Consider the following 23302-nt stretch of genomic DNA (forward strand, 5'->3'; position numbering starts at 1 on the left):
ACTGCTTACGATTTTCAGTCCATCTGATCTGCATCAGCCGGTCATGAAGATGAAGGAAACTTAGGCTATATTTCATGCATTTAACCTCTGAGGTGGAGAAGAAATTCAGTCAGACCTTGGCATGACAAGCTGTGTCTGTGCTTGACACTGGGCAGGGGAAGCAGCTGAAAGGTGAGAGGCCTGTGTGCGCCTCTATATCTTCCCCGGGGAAACATGTGTGGTCCACTTTAGCCTCTTACAGAGGCAGGATAAAATGAGGGGAGTCCTTAACCCCCTCCACCAACTCCACTTCCATCACTCCTGGTTAGCGCGGGGTTAATCGCATGCAGCTACTGCTAGTCAGTCTATCATGTGACTCGATGGGCCTCAAATCACAAACACATTTGCCTCTCACCCGTGTGCACCTTTGCTATATCTCTGCATAGCATTTCTCAAATAAGTCTCCCCCACAGAACTGTTTTTGTTAATTAATTTGCTGCAGCCATCTCATTGTGGACTAGTCTTTCAGTCCTACTCACTTTGGGGCTGTGACCGTCCCTCCGGCCCCATGTGTCCTCTCTTGCCTTCTACCACCTGTGTCCCGTGGCCCTTTCCTGCCCGGCCAGCTCCCCTAGGCTTGCCGCAGGGTGTCCCCCAGGCAGGGAGAGCCTCTCTGGAGGGGGGGAGAGAAACTCTGTGTGACCACAGATAAGGATCCACTGGATAGCCCAGCATTTCCCATGATCCCCCTTTCCATTCAAGGAAGTGAGTATGTGTGGGTAGGAGGGGGGGGGGGGGGGGGGGGGCAATGTTATTTCAGGTTTATAGCTGCTTCTGAGTGTGTGTTTGCATTTGCACACACTCCTGCAGCCCGCCGTTGATGTGGCCCATTTCCTTGCATGCGTGTCTTTGCTTGTGTATCCGCATCGATGTTGGCTATTTCCCCGGGAGAGTGTGTGTGTGTGTTGATAGAGGCCATTTCCTGGCTGTTGTGTGTGTGTGTGTGTGTGTCTGTGTGTGTGTGTGTGTTGAGTGAAGAATGTCGGGCAGGAAGTGCTCCTCCCGGGGAGGATGATGTCATGGCTGACAATTTCCTGTTCTGTGAGCCAGTGGAACGGAGAGACTCTCAGCTTCACGGTGGGTAGTTAGTTAGCACTTGTGGACCTGTTTTTGTTTTTTACCCGGCCTGCCATGGGCCTACACCTGCTTCGGTTTTTACACTAGATCACCCGACACATCTGGGAGGAACGGGTAAACTTTGCAACGTCTCGAGGATTGCATTTTCCAAGCTGATGCATTTTGCTGCATAGCTTGTTTGTCACTCTCCCATCGTTGTCTACCTCTGGAGAGGGGGAACCCCCTCATTGTTTTGGTTGTTATGTTTGGATGCACTTCCTGGGGTGAGAGGTCATGTGTTGCCTTGGCTGGGCTAACGTGCGCTAGTGAATAATGTATGTCATTGACTTTATGTCAGCCCTGCCAGCCCCCCAAGCCGAGCCCACCCATGTTTAATTCATCCATCTCATTTGTGTGTGTGTGTGTGCGTGTATGTGTGTGTGTGCGTGTGTGTGTGTGTGTGTGTGTGTGTGTGTGTGTGTGTCATTTAGAGGCCCAGTCTGCACCTGTCCAGCCATTAGCCCCCTTCTCATTTGCATTTGATGCTAATGTGGTTTACTGGCGGTGCCTTCCGTCCCCTCAGCTTAGTTTCACTTTCATATCCATGACTGTGTTAGTGAGAAGGTGAAAACACACTTACAGCGCAGCTATCCTGCATTCTTGACTGTATCTTGATGTGTCTGACGTCTGAATTTCGAGGTCTTCATTAATTCCTTCTTCTTTCCCACGTCCTGGGTCTTTTCTTTTGTTTTATGAAGGATAGTCATTCATTTAACTTCCCTATTCTGCTTGTTTCTCTCAGTTGGTTTTCTGTTGTTTTTCAATCCACCTATCACTAGATTTACATTTCCCTGCAAGACAAAGAAAAGTCATGAGACCCAGACAGTAATTCTCTTTTGGTGTTTCTCTTTGTGGGAGGAGAGATCTTTTTCGGCACAGCCCTTTTCTTTTTAGACATTATTATTATTGTTTCTCGTTGATGTGCTGTTTCTTTTGTGCAGTCTTGGAGTGGGATGTTGGGTGGGATGTTGGGTGGGGTGTGAGGTGGGGTGGCGGCAGCTGCATTAGATGTTATAGAGGCTTTAAAAAGGACTGGCCCTGAGCAGGTTGTGGTGTTTGTGCAGGGCTGAGGGGCAAAGAGGCAGAATTGCTGGCTCATCGATATGCAGGCAGAACTCCCCTCCCTCAGGTGTTGGCCGCCTCACAAATCTGCCTCACACACACACATACACACACACACACACACACATACGCACACACACGCGCGCGCATAGACATAGATGTAGCTCACGCGCTCAGATATAATCATACACAGTACACAAATACATATGCAGACACACGCATGCGCACTTAAAAGAATCCACAGGCGGGCAGTATAATGTAACACACACATACATACACACACACATTGACCTGCAGCTCTCTGCATCTGTTTGGTTGTGTTCTTTCTTCCCTGCCGTGGTTCCCCCCCACCTCCTCCTCTCCCCACCCCCCAGGGTGGGAGGAAAGCGCAGCCCCGAGGGAAAGACGGCTGCGCTGATTGACAGCAGGGAGTTTGGAGGTCGAGGAGCCTCTAAAACTGCGCTGCCTCTTTCTGTCTCATCCAGACCTTCAGCACTCTCACCACCAACTACTGGCTCGCTTTCATTTGCAAACACACCACGAAACAATTTTACACGTCATTCTGAGCGTAAACACGGGTTTGTTTCCATGATATGAAATGTCGAATTAGCGCAAGCTGTTTTTGTTTTGCGGTGAGGAAACAAGGAGGGAACACACCGAAAATAAGTATCCTATTTACTTAAGTTTTGTGTGTGTGTTTCTGCTTTTAATTCTTTCCCCAATAAACCAAACATAGATGCTATCACACTTTATAGGTAGTTAAGCTAATGCTCCCCAGCTGAATGTAGGTAACACACAGTTTATTAGGGCATAAAGAATGTAATTTACAAATGTCAAATCAGTGAAAAGTTCTGGGTTTCATGACGACTGCAGTTGGACAAAAGCTACTGTAAATAGCGCCGTTGTAGCTCTATGTTTTCTGCAAACTGCTTTGTCATTACTGCTTAAAATTCCCTGCTTGACCTGGCCGCTCTCCTTGGCCGTTCCCACTGCCTTTGTGTCAGTGTTTGTTCTGTCCCAGAATGAAGGGGTTTGGCCGGCCACAGCTGACCCAAATGAGTAGCGTCCTACTTCTAAGACCTATTTAAGACATTTTGGGTGTTGGAAATTGCAGGACAGAGAGATAGAGATAGAAGAGGAGAAATAGAATGAAGATATATTTACCATAGGAACGGTCCCATGATGTGTGAGAGCGAGCGGCGCTGCGGGTGAAAAAAAGGGGAACGTTTTCCAGGATTTAGTCCGTGACTTGCCCTAGAAGATGCGCTCAATTTGCTTTTCAAATGAGGCGTGAAGAGCGCGAGCGTGCGCCTCTCAGTGTGTGATGCTATACATTTGGACGAGCATGGTTATGTGTGTGTGTGGCTTTGTTTCCTTAATGCTCTGATGTGTGTGGACAGTCGAGCGCACGGCCCACTAAGTGCTCTCTCACAGCCAATGTGTTACATGGCCGCCTGTGTTGCTGCTCGTAATTGAATAGACACAGCAGCTCCTCTCAGTGAAGGATACTCGGTCCTCTCCCAGCACGCTGAGCCAGTGTGTCATCAAGCAGTGTAGCTTCCAGCCGCCCCGATCCGAGTCCTCGCTGACGATTCATTGTTTACTGATTACTTCTGCTAAGTGAGAACGCAGACTTCACGCCTCATGCCCGCACCGTATACCCCCCCGGCCCTCTACTCCCAGACTAGCGTCTCACCTCCAACAAGTCCGTTTCCGTCCCAGACCCTTTTTTTTTTAGCTTTACCTCAGCGCCACGGCCCAGGATGTAAGTCCAGGTGTCCAGGATGAATGCTGGTGACCCGCTGTGCCCGAGCAAGATGTATAGTCTGTTGATTGTTTTCCATCAATCTGTCCAGGAAGAATGGATCGCTGGCTATAGGCGCTGTGAGCGGCGCTCTCAGTTTCACACGCTACAATGGAAGGAAAACCTGCACGGCATGGGGGAGACAAGGAGGGAGAGGTATAGAGTGTTATACTTGTGGTGGGACTCTGCAACACCGGAGTGATCCTTTTCATATATTCGAAATAATTTTACATGAGATTTTGCTGTTTAAAAAAAAAACACGCACACTCTGGCACATCTATAGGCTGTTTAGTTACCATATCATCATTTTCAAGTTCAACCATTTCACATCTGCTTATATATGAGTTTTGTGACATTGAGCTCGCCTAATTTGAGCTGTAATGTTGAGAGACAAAAGAAAAACTTCAAGGAAGTATCTCTGGCGTAATTAAACGTAAAGCAGCGACGTCAACATGCAGACAATTATGGTCAACCGCATGGTTCGATCAAAGGGATGATATATTCTTACATTTCTAATATATTCTTTTTTACTTTGCATTAATCATCAACAAATGAGACCCAAGCACATGTCACTGTTCCACTTCAAAAAGCCGAGCTGAATTTAAAGGCCTTTGTTTGTGTTTATGTAACTGATGAGGGGAGACAAAGTAAGGCGTAGGCAAACGACTGAGACACTTTGTTGTTTTACACCGCCTCACCCCCTTTGTGTGTGTGCAGCTAACGTTGTTTGTTTGTTTACCGAGTGGCTTGACCTCGCTGGGAGGAATGTTCACTCGCTTCCTTTTCTTCCTTGTCTCCTAAAGTGTTTGTCTCTGTGATTTTCTACATCCACGTGTCTCTGCTCTTCATCTCTCTTCCTCTCTCTACCTGCCCCTCAGTCTCTACGTGTCTTCTTCTTTGGTCCTCCCACTCAAAACTCCAGATTTAACTCTGAAGGGTTCTTTTTTCTTTTTTTTTCTAGTTAATCACACTTGGAATCTTCCCCTGCGTTTGAACGCTCTTCCTCAGCGGCGTGTGCTTCCTCGATATCTGCGTGCGGCACGGGAGACAGTCGCGCTAATTATCCCGGTTATTGGCTTCTCCAACACAGAGGCTGTGATTTACATGAGGTGACATTCAGTTCAAACAGGCAGACCTCCGCAACCTTTTTCTGGAAAACAATTAACAGCGCCACTTTCTCGTCTGCCTCTTTCTCGTCTGCCTCTTTCCCGTACCCTCTTTTTCCCTCCCTACACCACTCCCTCTCTCTCTCTCTCTTTCCCCCTCTTCCTCTGGCTATTGTCTTCACACAAACAGAGAAGATTTACTGCCAAAAGAGTGAGGGGTGTGCAAGGAGTTGAAGCTGTTGGTGTATTTTCCAAAGCAAGAGATTACTTTCTTGTTAATTGACAGTCATTCTTTGTGGTAGATATTCAGAACAGAGTAAAGCTGACATGGCGCAGGTACTGACTTTGATTTTGTGGGATTGCAGCTGATGGTACTCCATGAATTGTGTCACATTTGCACAAGAGAAGAACGCTGGTGACCGAGCTCCTCCACGTTTCTGCCACTGACCCCCGAGGACGTTCGAGAAACGCACTGTGCGGACCGACATGTAGCCCACACAGGCGCGTTCAACACACAAAGACAAACTTACAAGCGTGCCGTTAATGAAGCGCGTCTCTCTTCCGCCGTGACGGCCATGTTAGCGTGACAAGATGTTTACACGCGCAATCACGGCCGCGCCTCTGAAGTGGCCGGGATGAAAGGGAGATGAGAGGAGAGGGAAGAAGAGGAGGCAGAGACGTGGCGGTGAGCGCCGGGTATGGACCGCTTTTCTCTGTTTGACAAGGAGGACAGTCGGAACGGTACCCCACTGAGAGACACGAAGAGACAGGTAGACAGACAACAGAGAGAGGGAGAAAGATGTACCTTGAGGAAAACGCTCTCAATAGGAAAGACGTTTTTTTTTTTCCCATTCTCTGAACTCAGCCACGTTCTTGAATCGGGAGTAAAACAATTAGATCCGCCCGCTTCCCCTTGTCCCGCAGTGTAGATTACAAATGAGCAAACCTGGCATTTATCACATCACTACAAACATTTATTAAAGCCGGTTCCCCTCTAAAGCTGCAGAGATAACAGTGGGTAATTGCAGAGACTGGCTCTATTAGTTAAGTATGCCTAATGTCACTGCCTCAGAGCATTAATGGACGCCGTAGTATTATGTTCCTGCGCTCATTACCACCCCACTCCCCTTCAAACAGATACACACATACACACACACACACACACACACACACACACGCACACACATATCCACACACCCTCTCCCCCTCCATTGACCCTGCAGCAGGAGTCTGTGCCACTCTAATGAGAAATGGAAAACACTACTCTGCAAGCTCCAAGACACACACACACACACACACACACACACACACGCACATACGGACACACACACATACACTCGGCGGGAGCCATTACAAGGGGACAGAGGGGTACAACAGTATAATCACACACGCCCAGGGAAACAATTGTGCCGTTATCAGAGTGATCACATTATAAAAGTTTAATAAACACCAAACGGCCTAATGGTGAATTAGCCTGCATCTGCCCTGTGTTGTGCCAGGCTATAATTAGTGATTTAACAGAGACAAACAAATGTTTTTAGCCAGAGCTTTTCTCAGTCAACAGATTTTTAGTTGGACATAAATTATGTGGGCTTGTCCAGCCTTGAAGGAGAACGCACGGCTGGTGATGATTTGTGAGTTTTTGTTTTATTGTTGTTGTTTTTTATTCTGCGATCTTGACTCCAAGACACCAAAAGTCACACAAACACTGAACCAGTGAGAGCAGAGTTTGGCTCAGGCCCCAGTCTGGTTTTCTAAGTGGTACTTGAGATGTGTATGGAGAGAGGCGGATGGGTGCTTGAGATTGTTGAGGAGGAGGAGAGAGTGAAGGGAGGGAGGGAGAATGGGGGTGGAAAGAAGAAAAGAAACAGGAAGAGATCGCGTTGGATGACGTGGAATAAGTTAGTCGACAGGAGACGGAAAACAAAAACAAGCATTTGTGTGTCTATTTTGATACGTGTCCGTGTGTGTGTGTGTGTGTGTGTGTGTTTGTTTGTGTGTGTCTGTGAGCGCACGTGCATTTGTATGCGTGCGTATGTGGTAAAATCGATGTCAATCTATAATTTACAATCACAAGGACCTATCACTTTTTATAGGGCCTCCATCCTCGCTCATCAATATTACATCAGGACCCAGACTCTCAATGTGAGGGAGCAGGAGGGTGAGAAAACGGCTGAGGAGAGAGAATATGGCTTTGGTCCAGTGTATGTGCATGTGTGTGTGTGTGAGTGTGTATAAGGGGGTAGTGAGTGGAGGGGGAGGAGGAGGGCATCTGCTGAGGTTGTAGAAAACATCGCTTCCAGCATACACAAATGTGCAAACGCATACCCTACCTCGCATGTGTGTCCGTGTGTGTCTGCATCTGTCCAACTGCTTTTGTGTGTGTATGCATGTGTGTGTGTGCGAGTGTGTGTGTGTGTGCATGTAGAGGTGTGTGTGTGTGTGTGTGTGTGTGTGTGTGTGTGTGTGTGTGTGTGTGTGTGTGTGTGTGTGTGTGTGTGTGCGTGCGTGCGTGCATGTGCTTGCCAGCTGAGTGACAGTTTAGTATTGATCTGTGGGAGGCCCTGGTGTCATTAGACCCAGTATGGACCAGCAGGCACACGTGGAGGTCAGGGCACGGAGTTTGTGCATGTGTGTGTGATTGAGTGTTTGTGTGTGTGTGTGTGTGTGTGTGTGTGGAGGAGTGGGGGACCAAGTGTTCAGTAGTGACAGGCTCAAGCCTCTGAAAGAAAATCAATCGTGTCATAAGAGGAAGGTTTCCTCCAGCCTCCTTCTCTCTCTCTCACCCCCTTTCCTTCTCCTCCTCCTCTTGTCATCTGCTCCTTTCTCCCCCCTTTCTCCCATTTTTCCTTTCACTCCTCTCAGCTGGGAGATCCTCTCCAGACCCTCCATTTATACCTTCGCCACTCCCTTCTTCTCCGTGTCTTCCTCCGTCTTTTTGAGCAGCTCGGCTTTCTGCCAAAACCACACACACACACACACACACACACACACACACACACTTGCACAGGAGACCACTCTCCTGGGTCAGGATGGGGGTTGCATGTGCGATGCGTGGATCAATCCGAGGGGTTATCCTGGCAAAAAGGAGCCATTAGTGACAGACCTGATCCTGGATCAGCCCTCATTAACTAAAAGGGCACAGGGGCTGTTGGTCCAGATAAAAGAAGTGACCCCAAACCAGGGCCAATTAACTCAGAGGGCAGAGACTAGTTGAATTGATGGCATGCATTGTTTTGTTTAATAGAAGTTTGATTTGAAAAGAAGCTGATTAGACTTTGCCTTATTGTGAATTTAAGCTTGTCCCTCAGTTATTTATTATTAAGGGTGAGCGCACACACAGACACACACAAGCACACGCACAGGGCAAGCCTCCACCTGTTCTCCTCTTCCGCCTGAGGGGACTAGTATGGTAGATAACAGTTGGAGTGGGCCTGCTGCAAAACACTAATCAGACCTAACACTGCCTAATTAGCACAGAGTCCGCTGATTGGCTTACAGCAATAATTAACACAGGTGAGAATAATTAGCTCCCCATAGACCTGTTTGTGCGTGTGTGCGTGCGCACGTGTGTGTGTGTGTGTGTGTGTGTGTGTGTGTGTGTGTGTGTGAGAGAGAGTGTGTGTGTGTGTATGGAGGATGTTATTATGCAGTCTTGGTCCCCAGTGAGACTGAAGAGGCAGAGAGAAGAATCAAACTCATTACTGAAACCAGGCCAACCTGTGTTAGGTGCTCTGCTTTCCCACACCCAGAAAATTAGCCACAGAGAGCCCTCCCATCTCTCTCTCCTCTCTCTCTCTCTCTCTCTCTCTCTCTCTCTCTCTCTCCCTCTCTCTCTCTCCCTCTCTCTCACTTTGCCAATGACTGTAGGTGCGTTTGAGGAATTTCACCGCAAGGTGAACCTGCTTAGATAAGATGAAACACAGACACGGAGCATCTTTTGTATCATATTCTGTCACTCTGGTGCGCTTCGTCTCTGTTTTATCCCCCGCGCCTGGCCCTCTCGCCATCTCTCTTCAGGATCGTATGAACAAAATAGGAGGGAAGGGGGGGACGGGGGTGAAGAAATGTTGGCAAGCCACGTCTCCCTCTCCATTATAAAAAGCTTGAGTTCACAGCCTCTCCCTCTGCATAAGAAAGTATACCGTACACTACTTTAATACTTATCGCCTTGGCTGTATATAGAAGATACTGAATCAGGCTCATGCCACCGCCTCATGTTGCCTCTCTGAGAGTGAGAGAGAGAAAGAGAGAGAGAGAGATAATGAGTGAGACTGAGAGGGGGAGACAAAGACAAGAAAAAAGGGGACAGTGTTTTGTTGAGAGACTGGCCGTCGTTCATCAGTCTGTGAGCAGCATGGTGTCCTCCATCACGCTCTCCCCAGTTATTTTTTGCCAAAGTTCCGCTTCTTTGATCAAGGCAACATCACAGAAAAGAAGACAGGCACGCAGACGCAGAGAGGGGGTTAATATTGGAACACAATTGACGGCTTGTCACTTTTAGCTCCGAGGCACCGACATCGCCGAGTAGTTAGTTAGGTGCCGGAGAGGGAGGTAGAGGGAGGTAACACACACACACACACACACACACACACACACACACACACATACACCTCTTAGAGCTTTTCTGTGCTAAATAAATAACAAGCGACGATGTAAATTGGTGTTTTCCTGGAGTGTGTGGCTGCTTCTGGGATGTATTTTTCATGTCAAGACATTTTAGAGTGTGTTAGGAGTGCAGGATGTATGGATAATGAATTCACCCCCCCTCAAACCATGCACACAAACACACAGTTTTGCTCTCATACATACACATAGGGAAAGGGAGTCTAATATTCACCTGACCACAGGTGCATCGCAGCATTAATGTGAGGCACATGTAGGCTGCCCCCCCCCACCCCCCTCCACTCCCCGCACTGCCTCCCTCTATACACCATTGTTCTCCGCTCAGCAGGGCCCAGGGAGGTGCCGGGGGTGACATCAGCCTATAAGCATACACTAGTAGAGACACAGCGCGAGAGGAAAGCTCATTGTTGGCTGACTGATCTCTAGTCTCGCACTGACAAGCCCCCCCCGCCGCCGCCCCTCCACCCTCCATGTTCGCTAGATTTGTTTTTTGTTGTGTTCGCTCCTGGTAAACACTTGCCTCTCAAAACGGGCTTCTACTACCTCTGTCACGCCGAAGCTGTCAGCGCAGCGCTCAGCCGCACTGTACTCCACATCACACCGAGCTGTACGCATACTGTAGAGATGTATGCACGGGCTAAATGGCTGTACTCAAACGCAGCGTAAATGCATATAAGAGCTGTTAAAGCAGTGTTTATGGGAGGCATTTGCATAGTGTTCGCAGCACTTTCGGCGTCCTTTCGGCTTCCCTTACACACACGTTCATAAGCTCCACTTTTCCCCCTTGAATACTCTGAACATGCCTGCCTGACGAAAGAAACAAAATGAAAGAAGGTTGATTGAGGCAAAACAAGGAAGGTTGTTTTTTTTCTTCATATTTCCTGTTTCAATAATTAATATGCATGAGTTTTATGGCCGCTTAAGATGCGATCAATTATTCATTAACAGCATGTTAATTGCATCCACAGTCGTGAATATTTAACCAAACACTAAATCAATGGGGTCGAATGAGCAGCAATATGGACATTTTATAAGCTTTGCCAAAATTAGGTTAGTCTTTAATGAAAACGGCAGACAGCAGATTGGTAAGGGACAAATGTGAAGGAACCGACTCCACGAAAGAAGGGAAGCAGATGTTGAGAAAGCAGACCATATGAATAAATGCAGGGTTGTTTACTCGTAATAGTACAGCGAGTGACTCTTAGCCTTTTCTTTTGCTTTGTCTCTTTAGTCTCACCTCCTCCTTTTTTTTCAAATGGAGAGGATGTAATCTCTTCATCTGTGCCCACTGTAGCCAGCCTTTTTCGCTCTCAAAGACTCCAGACTCCTTTGTCCTGGATCTTTGTGTGCTTGTGTGTCGGTGCAGTTCTCTGTTTGTGTGTGTGTGTGTGTGTGCGCGCGTGCGTGTGTCACAGCGGTGTCTGGACGTTGACATTTCTCTGCTTGGATAACCATCGCGCCCTCTGTCCCTCCAGCCATGACGCAGGGTAATGTCACCTGTCAGTCTCAAACTCCTACTTACAACCGCTGTCCCCCTCAACTCCCCCACCCCACCCACATGGAACACCACCAGTCCGCCACCCTCTCACCCCGACCCTAACTGCTCCTCCCCTGGCCCTCACCTGGGAGACAAAGCCTTCTCCACCACTCCATTCCCACTGCTTTTGTCTTTCTCTCCAGTACCTCATATGACTCCATAACCAACTGCTCTTTCACTGCCTTATATCCAAATGGCAACTCACCCCTTCCTCCCCCTTACATTTGCCCCCAGGACTCCAGAATATGGAATGGGAAGACAGCTAATATAGTGAATGGGAAAGTCAGGGGTGGGAAGTTGACTTTTTGTCTGGACCCCAGTGCGTTCTGCGCCTGTTTTCAATTACTCTCCCGGCACAGGCGGGGTGGAGGTTTATGCGTTATATGGGAATGTAATTGACTATAACTGCCCTCTTAACATTATCCAGGTGTACTAGCTGAGTGTGTGAGATTAGGCCCCGGGTCTTGGCCGTTATGGTGTGTATGGACTGTCTATGTGTGTGCGTTGTTGTTGATGCATTTATACCCTGCTGCTGTGAGGTGCTGCCCATTAGCACCAGATTTAAATCTGCCTTTTTTTTCCTTGTGGGTTTCTGTGTGTGTTTGTGTGTGTGTGTGTGTGTGTGTGTGTGTGTGTGTGTGTGTGTGCACACGCTCCCACTAACGTGTCCCTTTGTGTCGGTTTCATCATTCATCTGCCTCTGTGTGCATATAAGAGTGAGAGAGAAAGTAAAAAAGAGGCAGGATACAGATCCAGGCGGCTTCAAGGGGTGCCTGACTTTACAAGGACAAAGTCAAAATGGGCCTATTCACAAGGCTGACACACTGTGATTTGTATGTATAGTGCTGTGCAGCCTGCGGGGCACAGCCCAGGGGCTATCACAGACACCCAGGCCAGTGCACGAGCACGGGGAGGTGGTGGAGGCGTACGGGGAGTGTGTATGTGTGTGTATGTGTGTGTGTGTGTGTGTAGGAGGAGAGGATTGTGTTTTTGCGTGTGTGGTGGAAAAGAGAAGCATCAACAGGCTGTCAATCACACCCTGGCCACAGCCTGTCACTCCTCGATAGAGCTTGTCCGGGGGAGAATGGGAGTCCCTGGGACCCTGAGAGAATAAGGGAGGAGGTGGAGGAAGCAGGGAGGAGGTCCGTCCGTCTCAGTGACTCGGGCTTGATTTGATATTTGATACCGAGCATGTGGCATTTGAATGCAAATCTATTTTGATTGTCCCCACGACTGATAGGGTTAAGAGGATCCTATAGGGGATATGCATGTATGCATGTGTATAAGAGAGCTGGTATTTGGAGACAAATACAAAATGATAAAGAGAATTATTCAAATGGATTATATTACTCACCAATTCACTTGCATTAGGAGTTTGTTTTTCTCTAAAAGCAATATAAAGATATTTAATCAGAGTATATATATAAGATGATGGGTCAGAGGTTACAAAAATGTTTTGTGTAGAGAATCTTCTGCCCTTGTGGTAAAGTAGTTATCTTTATGTGGATGTGTGTGTGTGTGTGTGTGTGTGTGTGTGTGTGTGTGTGTGTGTGTGTGTGTGTGTGTGTGTGCGTGTGTGTGTGTGTGTATACATCATGTGCATTGCTGTGTGTCTGTGTGAAAATGTGAGCATGTGCAGGATAATTATTTTCCCTGCTAGCATTTGGATGATTGTGTTTAAAAGCAAGTAGGCAGACAGACAGGCAGAAAGATAGACAGGCGGATAAAGCCGGTATTACTGCCGTATGGAAATGCGAGGCTCAGTTCCCTCCCAATTAGAGCAGTGACTTCTGAAATGCCATAATACCCATTAATTAGCAGGCTGCTATTTTCTCAGTGATATGGCTAATTAGTCTGCGAGGCTCTACACTATCTGGACCATTATTATTGGGTTGAAGCCATGCAAACACACTCACATACACACGCACACACACTCTGCGTCCGAGTCGACGCGCAAACACCAGCGCGCTCTTGTTCATATACATACCATACGAGGGGGGGGGGATACACACACAGCGCACATTGCAACAATTTCCCACAGTTGAGTGACCCTAATTTAAGTGACGCCATTACACGCCTCGGTGGCAGCATAGCACAGCATGAGAGAGATAATGGCCAAGGAGAGGATGTTGATGATCAGGTACAGACTGGCCGCACTCTTCTTCAACTATATGCTTGTCACACCATGTTATTATACTCTGATAAAAACCTCAGTGGAAAACCGCAGCGCCGGTTGTCTCCCTGTGAGAAACAACAGGGAGGCTTTTCAACCCCCTGTAATGACTTGGCATGTGTGTGTTTGGTGCTCCCTCTGCCTCGACAGTCCATCAGTGTCTCCCACCGGACAGACAGGCCACTGACACAGCACCAAGAGGCCGGAGAACCTTTTCAATCACTCCCTCACTTTTCCCTTTTCTGTCAGTTGGCAGAAAGGCGTGATTGATCTGTTGTTTCTCCATGGCGGTAAAGCAGCGGAAAGAAGTTGTGTTGGGTGAAATAAAAAAAATAAAAAAATAAAAAAAAAGGTCTGGCATGTGTGACAACCACTTTCATAAGTTTATTAATCATCTTCATCAATAATGCAGTCCTGGACCTGCTGTTGGTTGTCATGCAATGTGTGTGTGTGTGTGTTTGCATGTATGCATGTGAGCGAGTGTGTGTTCACACCCCTCACAGCCCGATGAACTTCATAAGTGTCCCATCACCACTTTAATCAAATTACTTATGAACCAAAATTGACAGTTTTCATTAATTATAAAGGATTATTCTAATTGCGATTCAAATTTATTCATTTAGAACAGACGGCATTCAGTAATGTTTCAGGAAATTTGCATATTAAATGGAGAGGGAAGGCCATTAGCTATGCTAATGTATGCATGATTCCTTATTTTGTGATTGGTGGGCCATATGTAGCAGGCTGGGGGTGTGCAGGTGAGGAATCTAGAAGGAGCTGTAATATGTTTGATAAACACAGAGGGATGCAAGGCCAAAACGCACACATATGCACATGTCCGCACACACACACACACACACACACACACATACACCAGCCAAGCCATACGTCTCTGTTCAGTATCAGTCTCCATCCGTCACACACACGCACACGCACTCTCTCTGTCCTCACATTTCTCTCCCACTCTCTGCTTCCATGTTGCTCCCTCAAGACCCATTGGAGGGAACAACTTTTCACCCGAGAACAAACACGGCACACTAATTAAGTTTCTGATTTCTGATCTTGCTGCATTTAGAAACATAACCTTGAGCCTGTGCACAGTCACAGTCATAGTTATGATTTAATACGGTGCTTAAATGGAACAAAAAGAAAGAACTTTTGCAAGCGGCACATTCATCCCCACAATGTATGGGGCTGGTCCCGGGTTGACACAATGCTCTTTATCAAGCTATATATAGTCGATGCATTATGCATTAAGTTTAACATGTGCTTAAATCAACACTATTCAATATGAATATCAGTCTTCAACTAAGGTAGAGAGGAGAGCAGTTAGGGTAAATGACTGCGCGGGGAGGCATGCAGGCAGGCAAAGGCAAACGGTCTCTCACACACACACACACATTGGCGCGCGGTCACACACAGCCTTCGGCGGTGCGGCGGCGTCTACCCGGGCTGATGACAGGGCCATTATTCACTGGTCAGTCCCACGAGGGCAGGGCTTGGGCTGGACAGGGTAGCAGCGTGTCCCAGCATGGCAGGACAGCGCTGAGGTGAGAGGGACCAGGACCCTTCATTACTCTCATGGTCTGGGGGCCTGGAGCTTTTCTCTCTCTCTCCCTCTCCCTCTTTGTCTCTGTCTCCATCAGATTAATGGGCCAGGCCCCGACAGAGGAAGTGTTTCAATCAGCACCGCCTGCCAAGCTTGTCCATCAAGCAGACAGCCTCTTATTCATCATGGCTTTGATACACACACATACACACACACACACACACACACACACACACACACACACATGCATGCAGAGATGTTTATTTGGTTGCATTCCCCCCCCGGTGCTGTAGTGTAAAAGCCAGGCCAGAGGTATTGATGTAATCAGGCTACAAGTTGTTAAACCCGGCATTACTTTCTCCCACAAGCGAGCATGCAGGCGAGATCTCAAAGACTGTCTGTCAATGCTCCTCGCACGACTCCTCAGTTGAATTTTGAATGATCCTTTTCGGATGAAATGGATGAAACACAATTGGTTAAGTGTCTCTGGGACTTCTGTCCCCAAGCTGGGATTGGAGCTCTGGCTCCGGGGGAAGACGAGGAGCGATCTCTCCCAAGTGGGGCCTCTCCCTCGGCGGCGTAGGCGCAGCGCGGATCCTCCCTGACCCACCGTCTCCCTCCTCCAGGGTCCATTTGTTCTAAGAAATATTTAACAACGGGGCAAATTCAGCTGACATGACATGAGCAGATACAGACGGGGCGGAGGATGGGACGATGCTCAGAGCGAGCTGGAAATGAATTTTTCAGCGCAGTGAGATGTTCTATTTGAATAAATCATGACACTTAAGATAGACATGAGGGCAATATAGAGGTGCACGCTGCTACTTTGAGAAGTAGCACTCCAAAGGAATGGAGCAAAGTGTGCGTTGGGGTGTGTGTGCGTGTGTGTGTGTGTGTGTTGGTCTCACTCCTGCTGCATGTTTCTGTGTGTTCAGTATGTGTTCTGCATATTTTCTTTTATGTTTTGTCTTTTTCTTTAGTCAATATTTGTCCTCTGATATTAGTAAGAACTAGATGTTTCGCTCCCGGTAAACTGGGCCACTGCAGCCTTTTACAGCCGGGTGTCAAGGCCCAGGGCCAGGCCCAGAGACAGACCTGGTTCTGGATTATTAATGTCCCCCCCCTATGGAGGCAGGCCCCCTCCTTCACCCAGTGGCCCCTTACACCCCTGGGGTCAGCCTGCATGGCTCCTGGTGCAAGGCCCCCCTCATAAATCTCCCTAAATTAGTGTGTGTATGTGTGCAAGTGTATGTGCCTCCACGCTTAAACATATACTGCAGGCAGCGAGACAGGTCACCACGAAAACAAGCCAGTCAGGCTCTCTCGGTTGAAGTGTCAGTGATGCATAGCGGAAAGAGCGAAAGAGAGTTTCGGAACAGAGAGAGAATACGAGAAGTGAAACATAAGGGGAGGAAAAGAAAATACACAAAACAGGAGTTGAGGTAGATATTTGATTCTCCGGGAGCGCCAGACTTCACTTCAAGTTCGGTCGCCTATTTGTCACGCACTTGTCTTCCGTTGTAACATTACATTTGCTTACAAATATTTACATTTCATTCAGGCTTGCCTCTGACTTCGTTAGCATCGATTTCCTGAACCAGATCTCAATGCTTAATTGCAGAAACGCAAGGTCTTCCATTCCTCTACCTGCCTAGATTAGTTCAGCATGTCCCACGGTGGTAACAGGCATGGGGAAGTGCTGTTGTGTCACTTAGTTAACCCCCGAGACAAATGGCTCCCCTCCGGAGCACAGTGAATTACACACCTCATGAAGCATATTATGAGGCAGACACAGTGCTTTTCTTCTGGAGATGATCTGTGCGGCGGAGATGGATAGAGGGAGAGGGAGAGGAGAGGGCTGAGTTATGGCATCACCCACAGCCATTTTTACAGCGCATTGGTGTCAAAAACAGAGAAAAACAGAGAGAGGAGGGGCAAAGAATAAAGAAATGAGGCACAGAGATGTACAGCACAGTGTGTAACAAAAGGCTGAAAAGATGAATAAACTAGAACTACTGAGGGAGAGAGAAAAAAAGCCCACAGTTCTAAAGTTATCCATGTTAAATTTGACAAGGAAAACAACTCTTTACCTCATTTGTTGCTAATGTTGGAAAATTATTAGAAAATATAACAGCATTGTCCCTCGGAGGCTTCCTTGCTGTTAGCTAATCGCTTAGACAATCTTTATCACCACAGTAATAATATTTAGATGCTACAGGGATTACTTAAAAGTTGTGTTATAATTGCTTTCCTTGTTTTTGTTTTTTTTTTATGGGCAGAGGGTGATTTTGTGTTTAATTGCTCCAAAGTGACAAATAATGCCCGTTATGATATGATGCAAGTGTGAGATCATTAAATTACTACGGCGACGGGCCGCATGTGTTTATTCATTCGCTTTTTTTTTTCTTTTCGCTGTTACAAATTTATGCCATGAGGCTTCAAGAGGCCAAGCAGTTATTTACACAAATTCACTTCCACAGCCATTCCTGGATTTGGGGGTAATTACGTGAGAGCAAAATGGTTTGATTTCATTTAATCCGGCCGGCACAGCAATTTGCAGCGGTAATATTTGTGGCTGTGGAGACTGCACAGTAAAACAGCTTGAAACTGGGGAGAGTCTCAAATACAAACAAGAGGGGGGCAAGAACGTATGCAGGAGATAATATTTCATACAGACCAAATGAGACTGTGTGTTTTGCGATGAGTTACAGTTTAATCAGCTACATTTTATCTCACTCTAAAAATACAGTTTCAAAAAAATGTATCTATTTGAAAGATATGAATAGCCTTAAAAAAAACTATATGTGTCATTTTTATGGAATTGTAGAACGCATACAATTGCTCCTCTGGTTGTTCAAATACTCAGATTTCCAGATAATATATCGATCCGACCTCTGCGGCCTTAATGGTTGCTTCAGCATTGATCACATGGGTATTGTTTTACACGAGGAATTGATGAGTTGTTCCTTTAGGATCAAAGATTATTTCTGATTTCATTCCCTATTTTCTGCTTTCAAGGCGGGATTGAACTGAATCTGTATGGCATCGTGTAAAGGAGTTGTCAGGATTCTGGTGTCGCTCATTAACAAAACTAAATGTGTTTGGATTAAAGAGAGAGAGAGAGAGAGAGAGAGAGAGAGAGAGAGAGAGAGAGATATAATGTGTTAGGGAGGAAAATAAATTACAGATTACAGATTGGCGTGATCTTTAGGAAATGTATTGTGACAATAACCAGCAAGCTACCAGCTAAAAAAGGCTCAGTACTCACATCCCACCAATCTGAGTCAGTTGTGTTATCATTAAGATTGCATGAAAAGTAGTTTGCAAAGAGAAGAGAAGTGATTAGAAACAAAAAATACATGCTTTTAAATATTGAGTGAGAACATTTGAAAATCATTTGCCAAAGGAAAGCGATAAGAAACCTTAATGCGTTTTATAAAAGAACCATCAATTTGTTCCCTGACATACAATCAGTTGAAATGAACAGACGAGATGTTGTTGTTGAAGGGATACTCGAGCTCATCGCATTTGGATGTGGGAGTCAGTCTGAAAAAAAAGGTTATCAAAGCTAACATTAGAAACGGAGCAACAATTGTGAATCTTTAAACACACCTCCACATCGATTAAAAAGCAAAGTACACATGATAATAGAGAGCTGAACAGAGCAAATGAGAGAATAAAAGGCTATCATCAGCGATCTGTCCATATTTACTGGTCAGCTGTCAATCAGATTATCCGTAAATCCTTATGGTAATCTCTTTGCTGTTGCATATCAACACGGACGGCTCTTCACCCGCCTGCCCCACACCCACACTCTGTTGATCCATGTAAATGTGTGCAGCGGTGATTCCAGTCCCCCGGCTCCCGGGGAGATGAGATAGAGCACCGAGGAATCAACATGCTGCAGTTTTGTAATGTTTCCATGCGGCTGACTCCAGACACCTTAAGTCATGTAAATAATGAATCAGATGATCCACGCGTGCAGGAGATCGAGGGGGCACGCTGATGTATGGCTGAGCGAACAAGGCACGCTGTCTTCCTCTTACTGTCTCTTTTCTCGCACTCAATATCTCAGCAAAGTCTCTCGCTCCCTTTTTCCTCCACCTCCTCCTCCTTTCTCCAATCCAAACTCTCATATTTAACCCGCTGATTTGGTCACCTCTGACTCTCCTGACCCCTACTTTCCTCTCCCCACTTATCTATCGCCCGTCTATCATAAATGCCTCAGAGGAGGAGGACAGTTTGGGAAAAGGAGTCAATGAATTAAACAGGAGGTGCAGCGAGGAAGGTGGAGTATGTTGGACAAGTGGATGTGGTCCACAGCCGTCTGCAAGGCTGCTCTCTGACCTCGAGGAGATAAGAAAGTTGGGAGACCCTCAGCCTGTGGGGTCCAACTGCTACAGTGGGGGAAAAAAAAAAAAACAACCTCCATCTCTCCGCTTCATGAATTATTGAGATATTGGCCTACAGCTTCTAAAATATACAGGAGGATGGTCTGTCTCTCCTTTCGGATTTCACATACTCTACCTCGTCCGTCCGTCTATCTTTCCATCATTTTTATCCCTCTCGCTTTCTACATCGCTCCCTCCCTCTCTCTCTCTCTCTCTCTCTCTCTCTCTCTCTCTCTCTCTCTCTCTCTCTCTCTCTCCCCTTTTCCTCTCCCCCTTCTCATTCAGATTTAGCCTCTTGCGCCAGCGAGATCGTAAATCAGAACACAAACAAAGAAGAAGAAGAAAAAAAGAGAGCGGCAGAGAAAGACAGTCTGTTATTCAGATCATAAGAGGCTTTTTCTTCTTCACTTGAAGAAGAGCGTCTACCACTAACCAGCTGTCATGCATTTAAAAGTTGTCAGGGAGACATTTACAAGTTACATCAGATGCTTGTAATGTGCACAGCAGTGTGCTGGCCCTTGAAATGAGACAGAACTCTGGTCCGGCCATTTATCTTCTTCGCTCTCTTTGTTTTTTTTTCTGTTCTTTTTTTTTCTTCTTCTTCGAGATGAAGCAATTGTCCAAGTCACGCTGCCGCTTACTGTGTTTCTCTTGACATGCCTCTGTGTATGTATGTGTGTTTGGGTGTTTGTGTGTGTGTGTGTGTGTGTGTGTGTGTGTGTGAGATGTGTTTGCTCGTGCGTGATTATATCTAAGGCAGTTGGCTCCAAACGCGCTGCCCAGTGCAGAATCCTAGCCATAACAAATGAACAGAGGGTAGAAAATAAGACATATGAAAGAAAAGCTGAGCAAAGGAGTGATTCTCTCTCTGGCTGTTGGAGATCTGTATTGTAAGCAGTTTCAGCTGTCAGCACTTCTTTGAGCTACCTCAAAGAGAGGAGGAGGAGGGGAGGGGACCGGGAAATGTTGTAGTTTTATTTTCCCCCTTTTTGAGGGGTTCCTGTTTATTTGTACACGCCGCTGTTTATTTTCGCGGTTCATTTGATATTGTTTTGTTTTTTTGTTTTTCTTTTCAGAGAGACAGACACTGCACAAGGGATGTGGTGGTAGAGAGACGTACAGTACTGTAGTTTCAGTTAAAGAAGAAGTTGTCAGGCTTCAAGCCTCGGGGCGGGGCTTGGGAATAAATTGTCAGCCGTCCCCTTTCTGCTTTTCAGGCCTCCGGTGCTCCCATTCCCCCCTATACTCCTCCAACCCCCCCTCCCTCCTCCCTCCCTCCCTCATTAAGTATTGATGTGGGTAGCCATACTTGCCATCTCAGCCTATTAATAATGCATGGCAGGTGCTGTTGATGTGGTCTCTCACACTGAGATTGAGAGAGGCAGGAATGGCAACACTGTGCTGCATAGTAGCTACAGCAAAAGCTCCGTCACACGGCTCTGTAGCGGGGGCGCGGGGGGGCTGCGTCTGCCCCGGTGAGTTTATGGCAAGCTGTGACAGCAGCTCGGAGATGGATATACAAGGTAGCATCTTACTCAATATCCCGGAGCTGTTTTTACATTGAAAACTCCCATTGTCATAAACAACTGATGGATGACGGTGGGACAGTGTGCAAGCCTTGTCTGCCACTGCTGTTTTATTAGTTTTATTTGTATCTTGTGATTTATTGAAGTTGCTCAAACTGTACTTTCAGTGACAGACAGCTGCTCTTTCACTAACTCATTTGTCTCTTCTTTTTTTCTTCTGCATATGCAGGTTCTTCCTCAAGTTCTTCCTGAAGTGCAACCAGAACTGCCTGAAGAATGCAGGGAACCCTCGAGACATGAGGCGTTTTCAGGTTAGATGCAACCGCCTCCTTGTGTTGTATGCAGAGGACAAACACCACATTTCCTGGGAATATCATTCATACGTTTTATACAAAGCGCTAGACATGGCAACGGCATAACCTCCCAACATTTCTTTCACAGAGAAACAAAGCATTTATGGGGTCTCTCTCACATTAATGCTCGGTGTAATAGCTCCAAACAGCCAAAGTCAGCAGCTAGCAGACACACATAGTGGAGCATCTGGCACCCAAAGCGCCTGATATTCCCCAGAGCAGACAGTGGAGACCGAAAGCAGAGATAAAAGGGGGGTTAATATTGGACATCCACCTGGTGGTCAGACACACAACACGAAATGCATGTTTTATAGTTGCTCTCTGTCTCCTGGACGTATAATAGGCAAGTTTTGTCACATACAACCAACATAGAAGACAGGTAATCACAGGTATTCTAGAATAAAAAGTGAATAAAGAAAGGTTTATACAATAGAACGAGTGAAACTTTATTTCCCGAGTCCTATTGTTGCATCAGAAAATATTTACTCCCTTAATCCAAACTATGTTAACCACTTTTGAGGAAGATATGACATTGGAAGCGTTCTTATGTTCCCTTCAAAGTAAATGTCTGCAGTCCACATAAAAATTTTACAGGAATTTATAATATAATGTAAAATATAGATCAACAACACAAACACCATATAAAATTTGCAAGGTGCTTGTATCAAAGTGGGACTTATTGTTGTTTCCATCTGTCGTCCCCGGACTCAGGTGGTTGTATCGACTACGGTGAGCGTTGAGGGTCACGTCCTGGCCGTCTCCGACAACATGTTTGTGCACAACAACTCCAAACACGGGCGCCGAGCTCGACGACTGGACCCGTCGGAAGGAGCGCCCTCCTACCTGGAACACGGTATTAAAAGCAGGAACAAAATCCCAGGCTCTCTCTTACCGAGCTTTCTTTGTCTTCCTCACTTTCTTTCTTTCTGTTCAACTCCCCTCCCCTCCTCTCCCTCACCCTTTTCCCCTCCCTGTCTGGCTCCGCACTCAACCCCTCTTCTGTCTGCGCTCTATCCCTCTCAAACCTGCTCTCTCGCTGTCTTTCTTATCTCTCTCCTGCTTCCTCCCGGATTCTCACTTTCCTCCCTTGTAGGGTTTCCAACTCAAGCTAGAGAGGAGAGAGTGGTAGCTAGTGAGTCTCTTGTCTCTCCCTTGTGGCTTGCTCCCCCCAGGTCTCTGCCTCTGGGCCTTCTACTCTGCCTCGCATAAGCACTATGTGTCTTATGAGGTCTGTTCTGCTTAAAGCCAACACTGGCTTTATTTCCTCGGAGACCTGCTTTTATCCTCCAACCCTCCATCACTCCCCATCCCTCAGGTTTACTACACAAAAAGCCCACGCACACACATATCCCCCCAGCCCTCCCCACCTTCCTCCCCCCGCCGCATGCACAGCCAAACCCAAACCTTTAATACTTCATAATGACATGTGCACATGATTTAGGAGCCCGCACTGATTCCCAAGTCCCTAATCCAGTTATTTTCTCATTTCGATTTCCCAGACATTGAATAAGAGAAACATATTTTTTTTTTCTTTGAGGAAAGTCAACCTCAGGGATGATAATGACAAAAAACTAAGAAGGGATTTACATGATGGCCCACAGTAGATTGCATTACGATTGAATGTTACGGTTAAGTCTTTCTACTGACCATTCTCCAGAGGTAAGATGGACCACTTGTCCATGCGACTGCTCACAGACAATTTAAAAAGTTCACAAAGACGAGACATATTGGAGACGTCAGCAAGACTTGGATCTTACACAGAGCGGAGAGCACTCGCAGTACGCAAACATATGTTCCTTGTGTCAGAGAGATTTGCTTGGGAATTTCCTCTTCTCTGATTTTTTACTCTCCTGATGACGGAGGTTGGAAGGAGGAACAACCGGAGTAAGAGAGCATGACACAGGCGGGTGGATCTAGGCGTAATCAGAGGAAGGGCTAAAAGTGATAGTAGAAAGAGCAGATGAAATGAAGCGGCGAGGCAGCGGTTTCTTTTGGTTTCTAGGGTGCGTGTTGAGTTTGT

General features: G+C 46.7%; 1 protein-coding gene across 4 annotated transcripts in view; it reads left to right on the forward strand.

Annotated features, from left to right (window-relative positions):
* The window catches only part of ebf1a (EBF transcription factor 1a), a 54740-nt gene that overhangs the window by 9026 nt on the left and 22412 nt on the right, over positions 1–23302 (forward strand). For all 4 annotated transcript variants that reach the window (XM_068584171.1, XM_068584162.1, XM_068584178.1 and 1 more), the window contains exons 7-8: positions 21159–21240; positions 21994–22135. In XM_068584171.1, the coding sequence (XP_068440272.1) occupies positions 21159–21240; positions 21994–22135 (224 nt within the window). The remainder of the gene's footprint in view (positions 1–21158; positions 21241–21993; positions 22136–23302) is intronic.

Source organism: Clinocottus analis, unplaced genomic scaffold (assembly GCF_023055335.1).
Source record: "Clinocottus analis isolate CAN_PGR_092001 unplaced genomic scaffold, fCliAna1.0.p SCAF_10, whole genome shotgun sequence".
NCBI lineage: Eukaryota > Metazoa > Chordata > Actinopteri > Perciformes > Cottidae > Clinocottus > Clinocottus analis.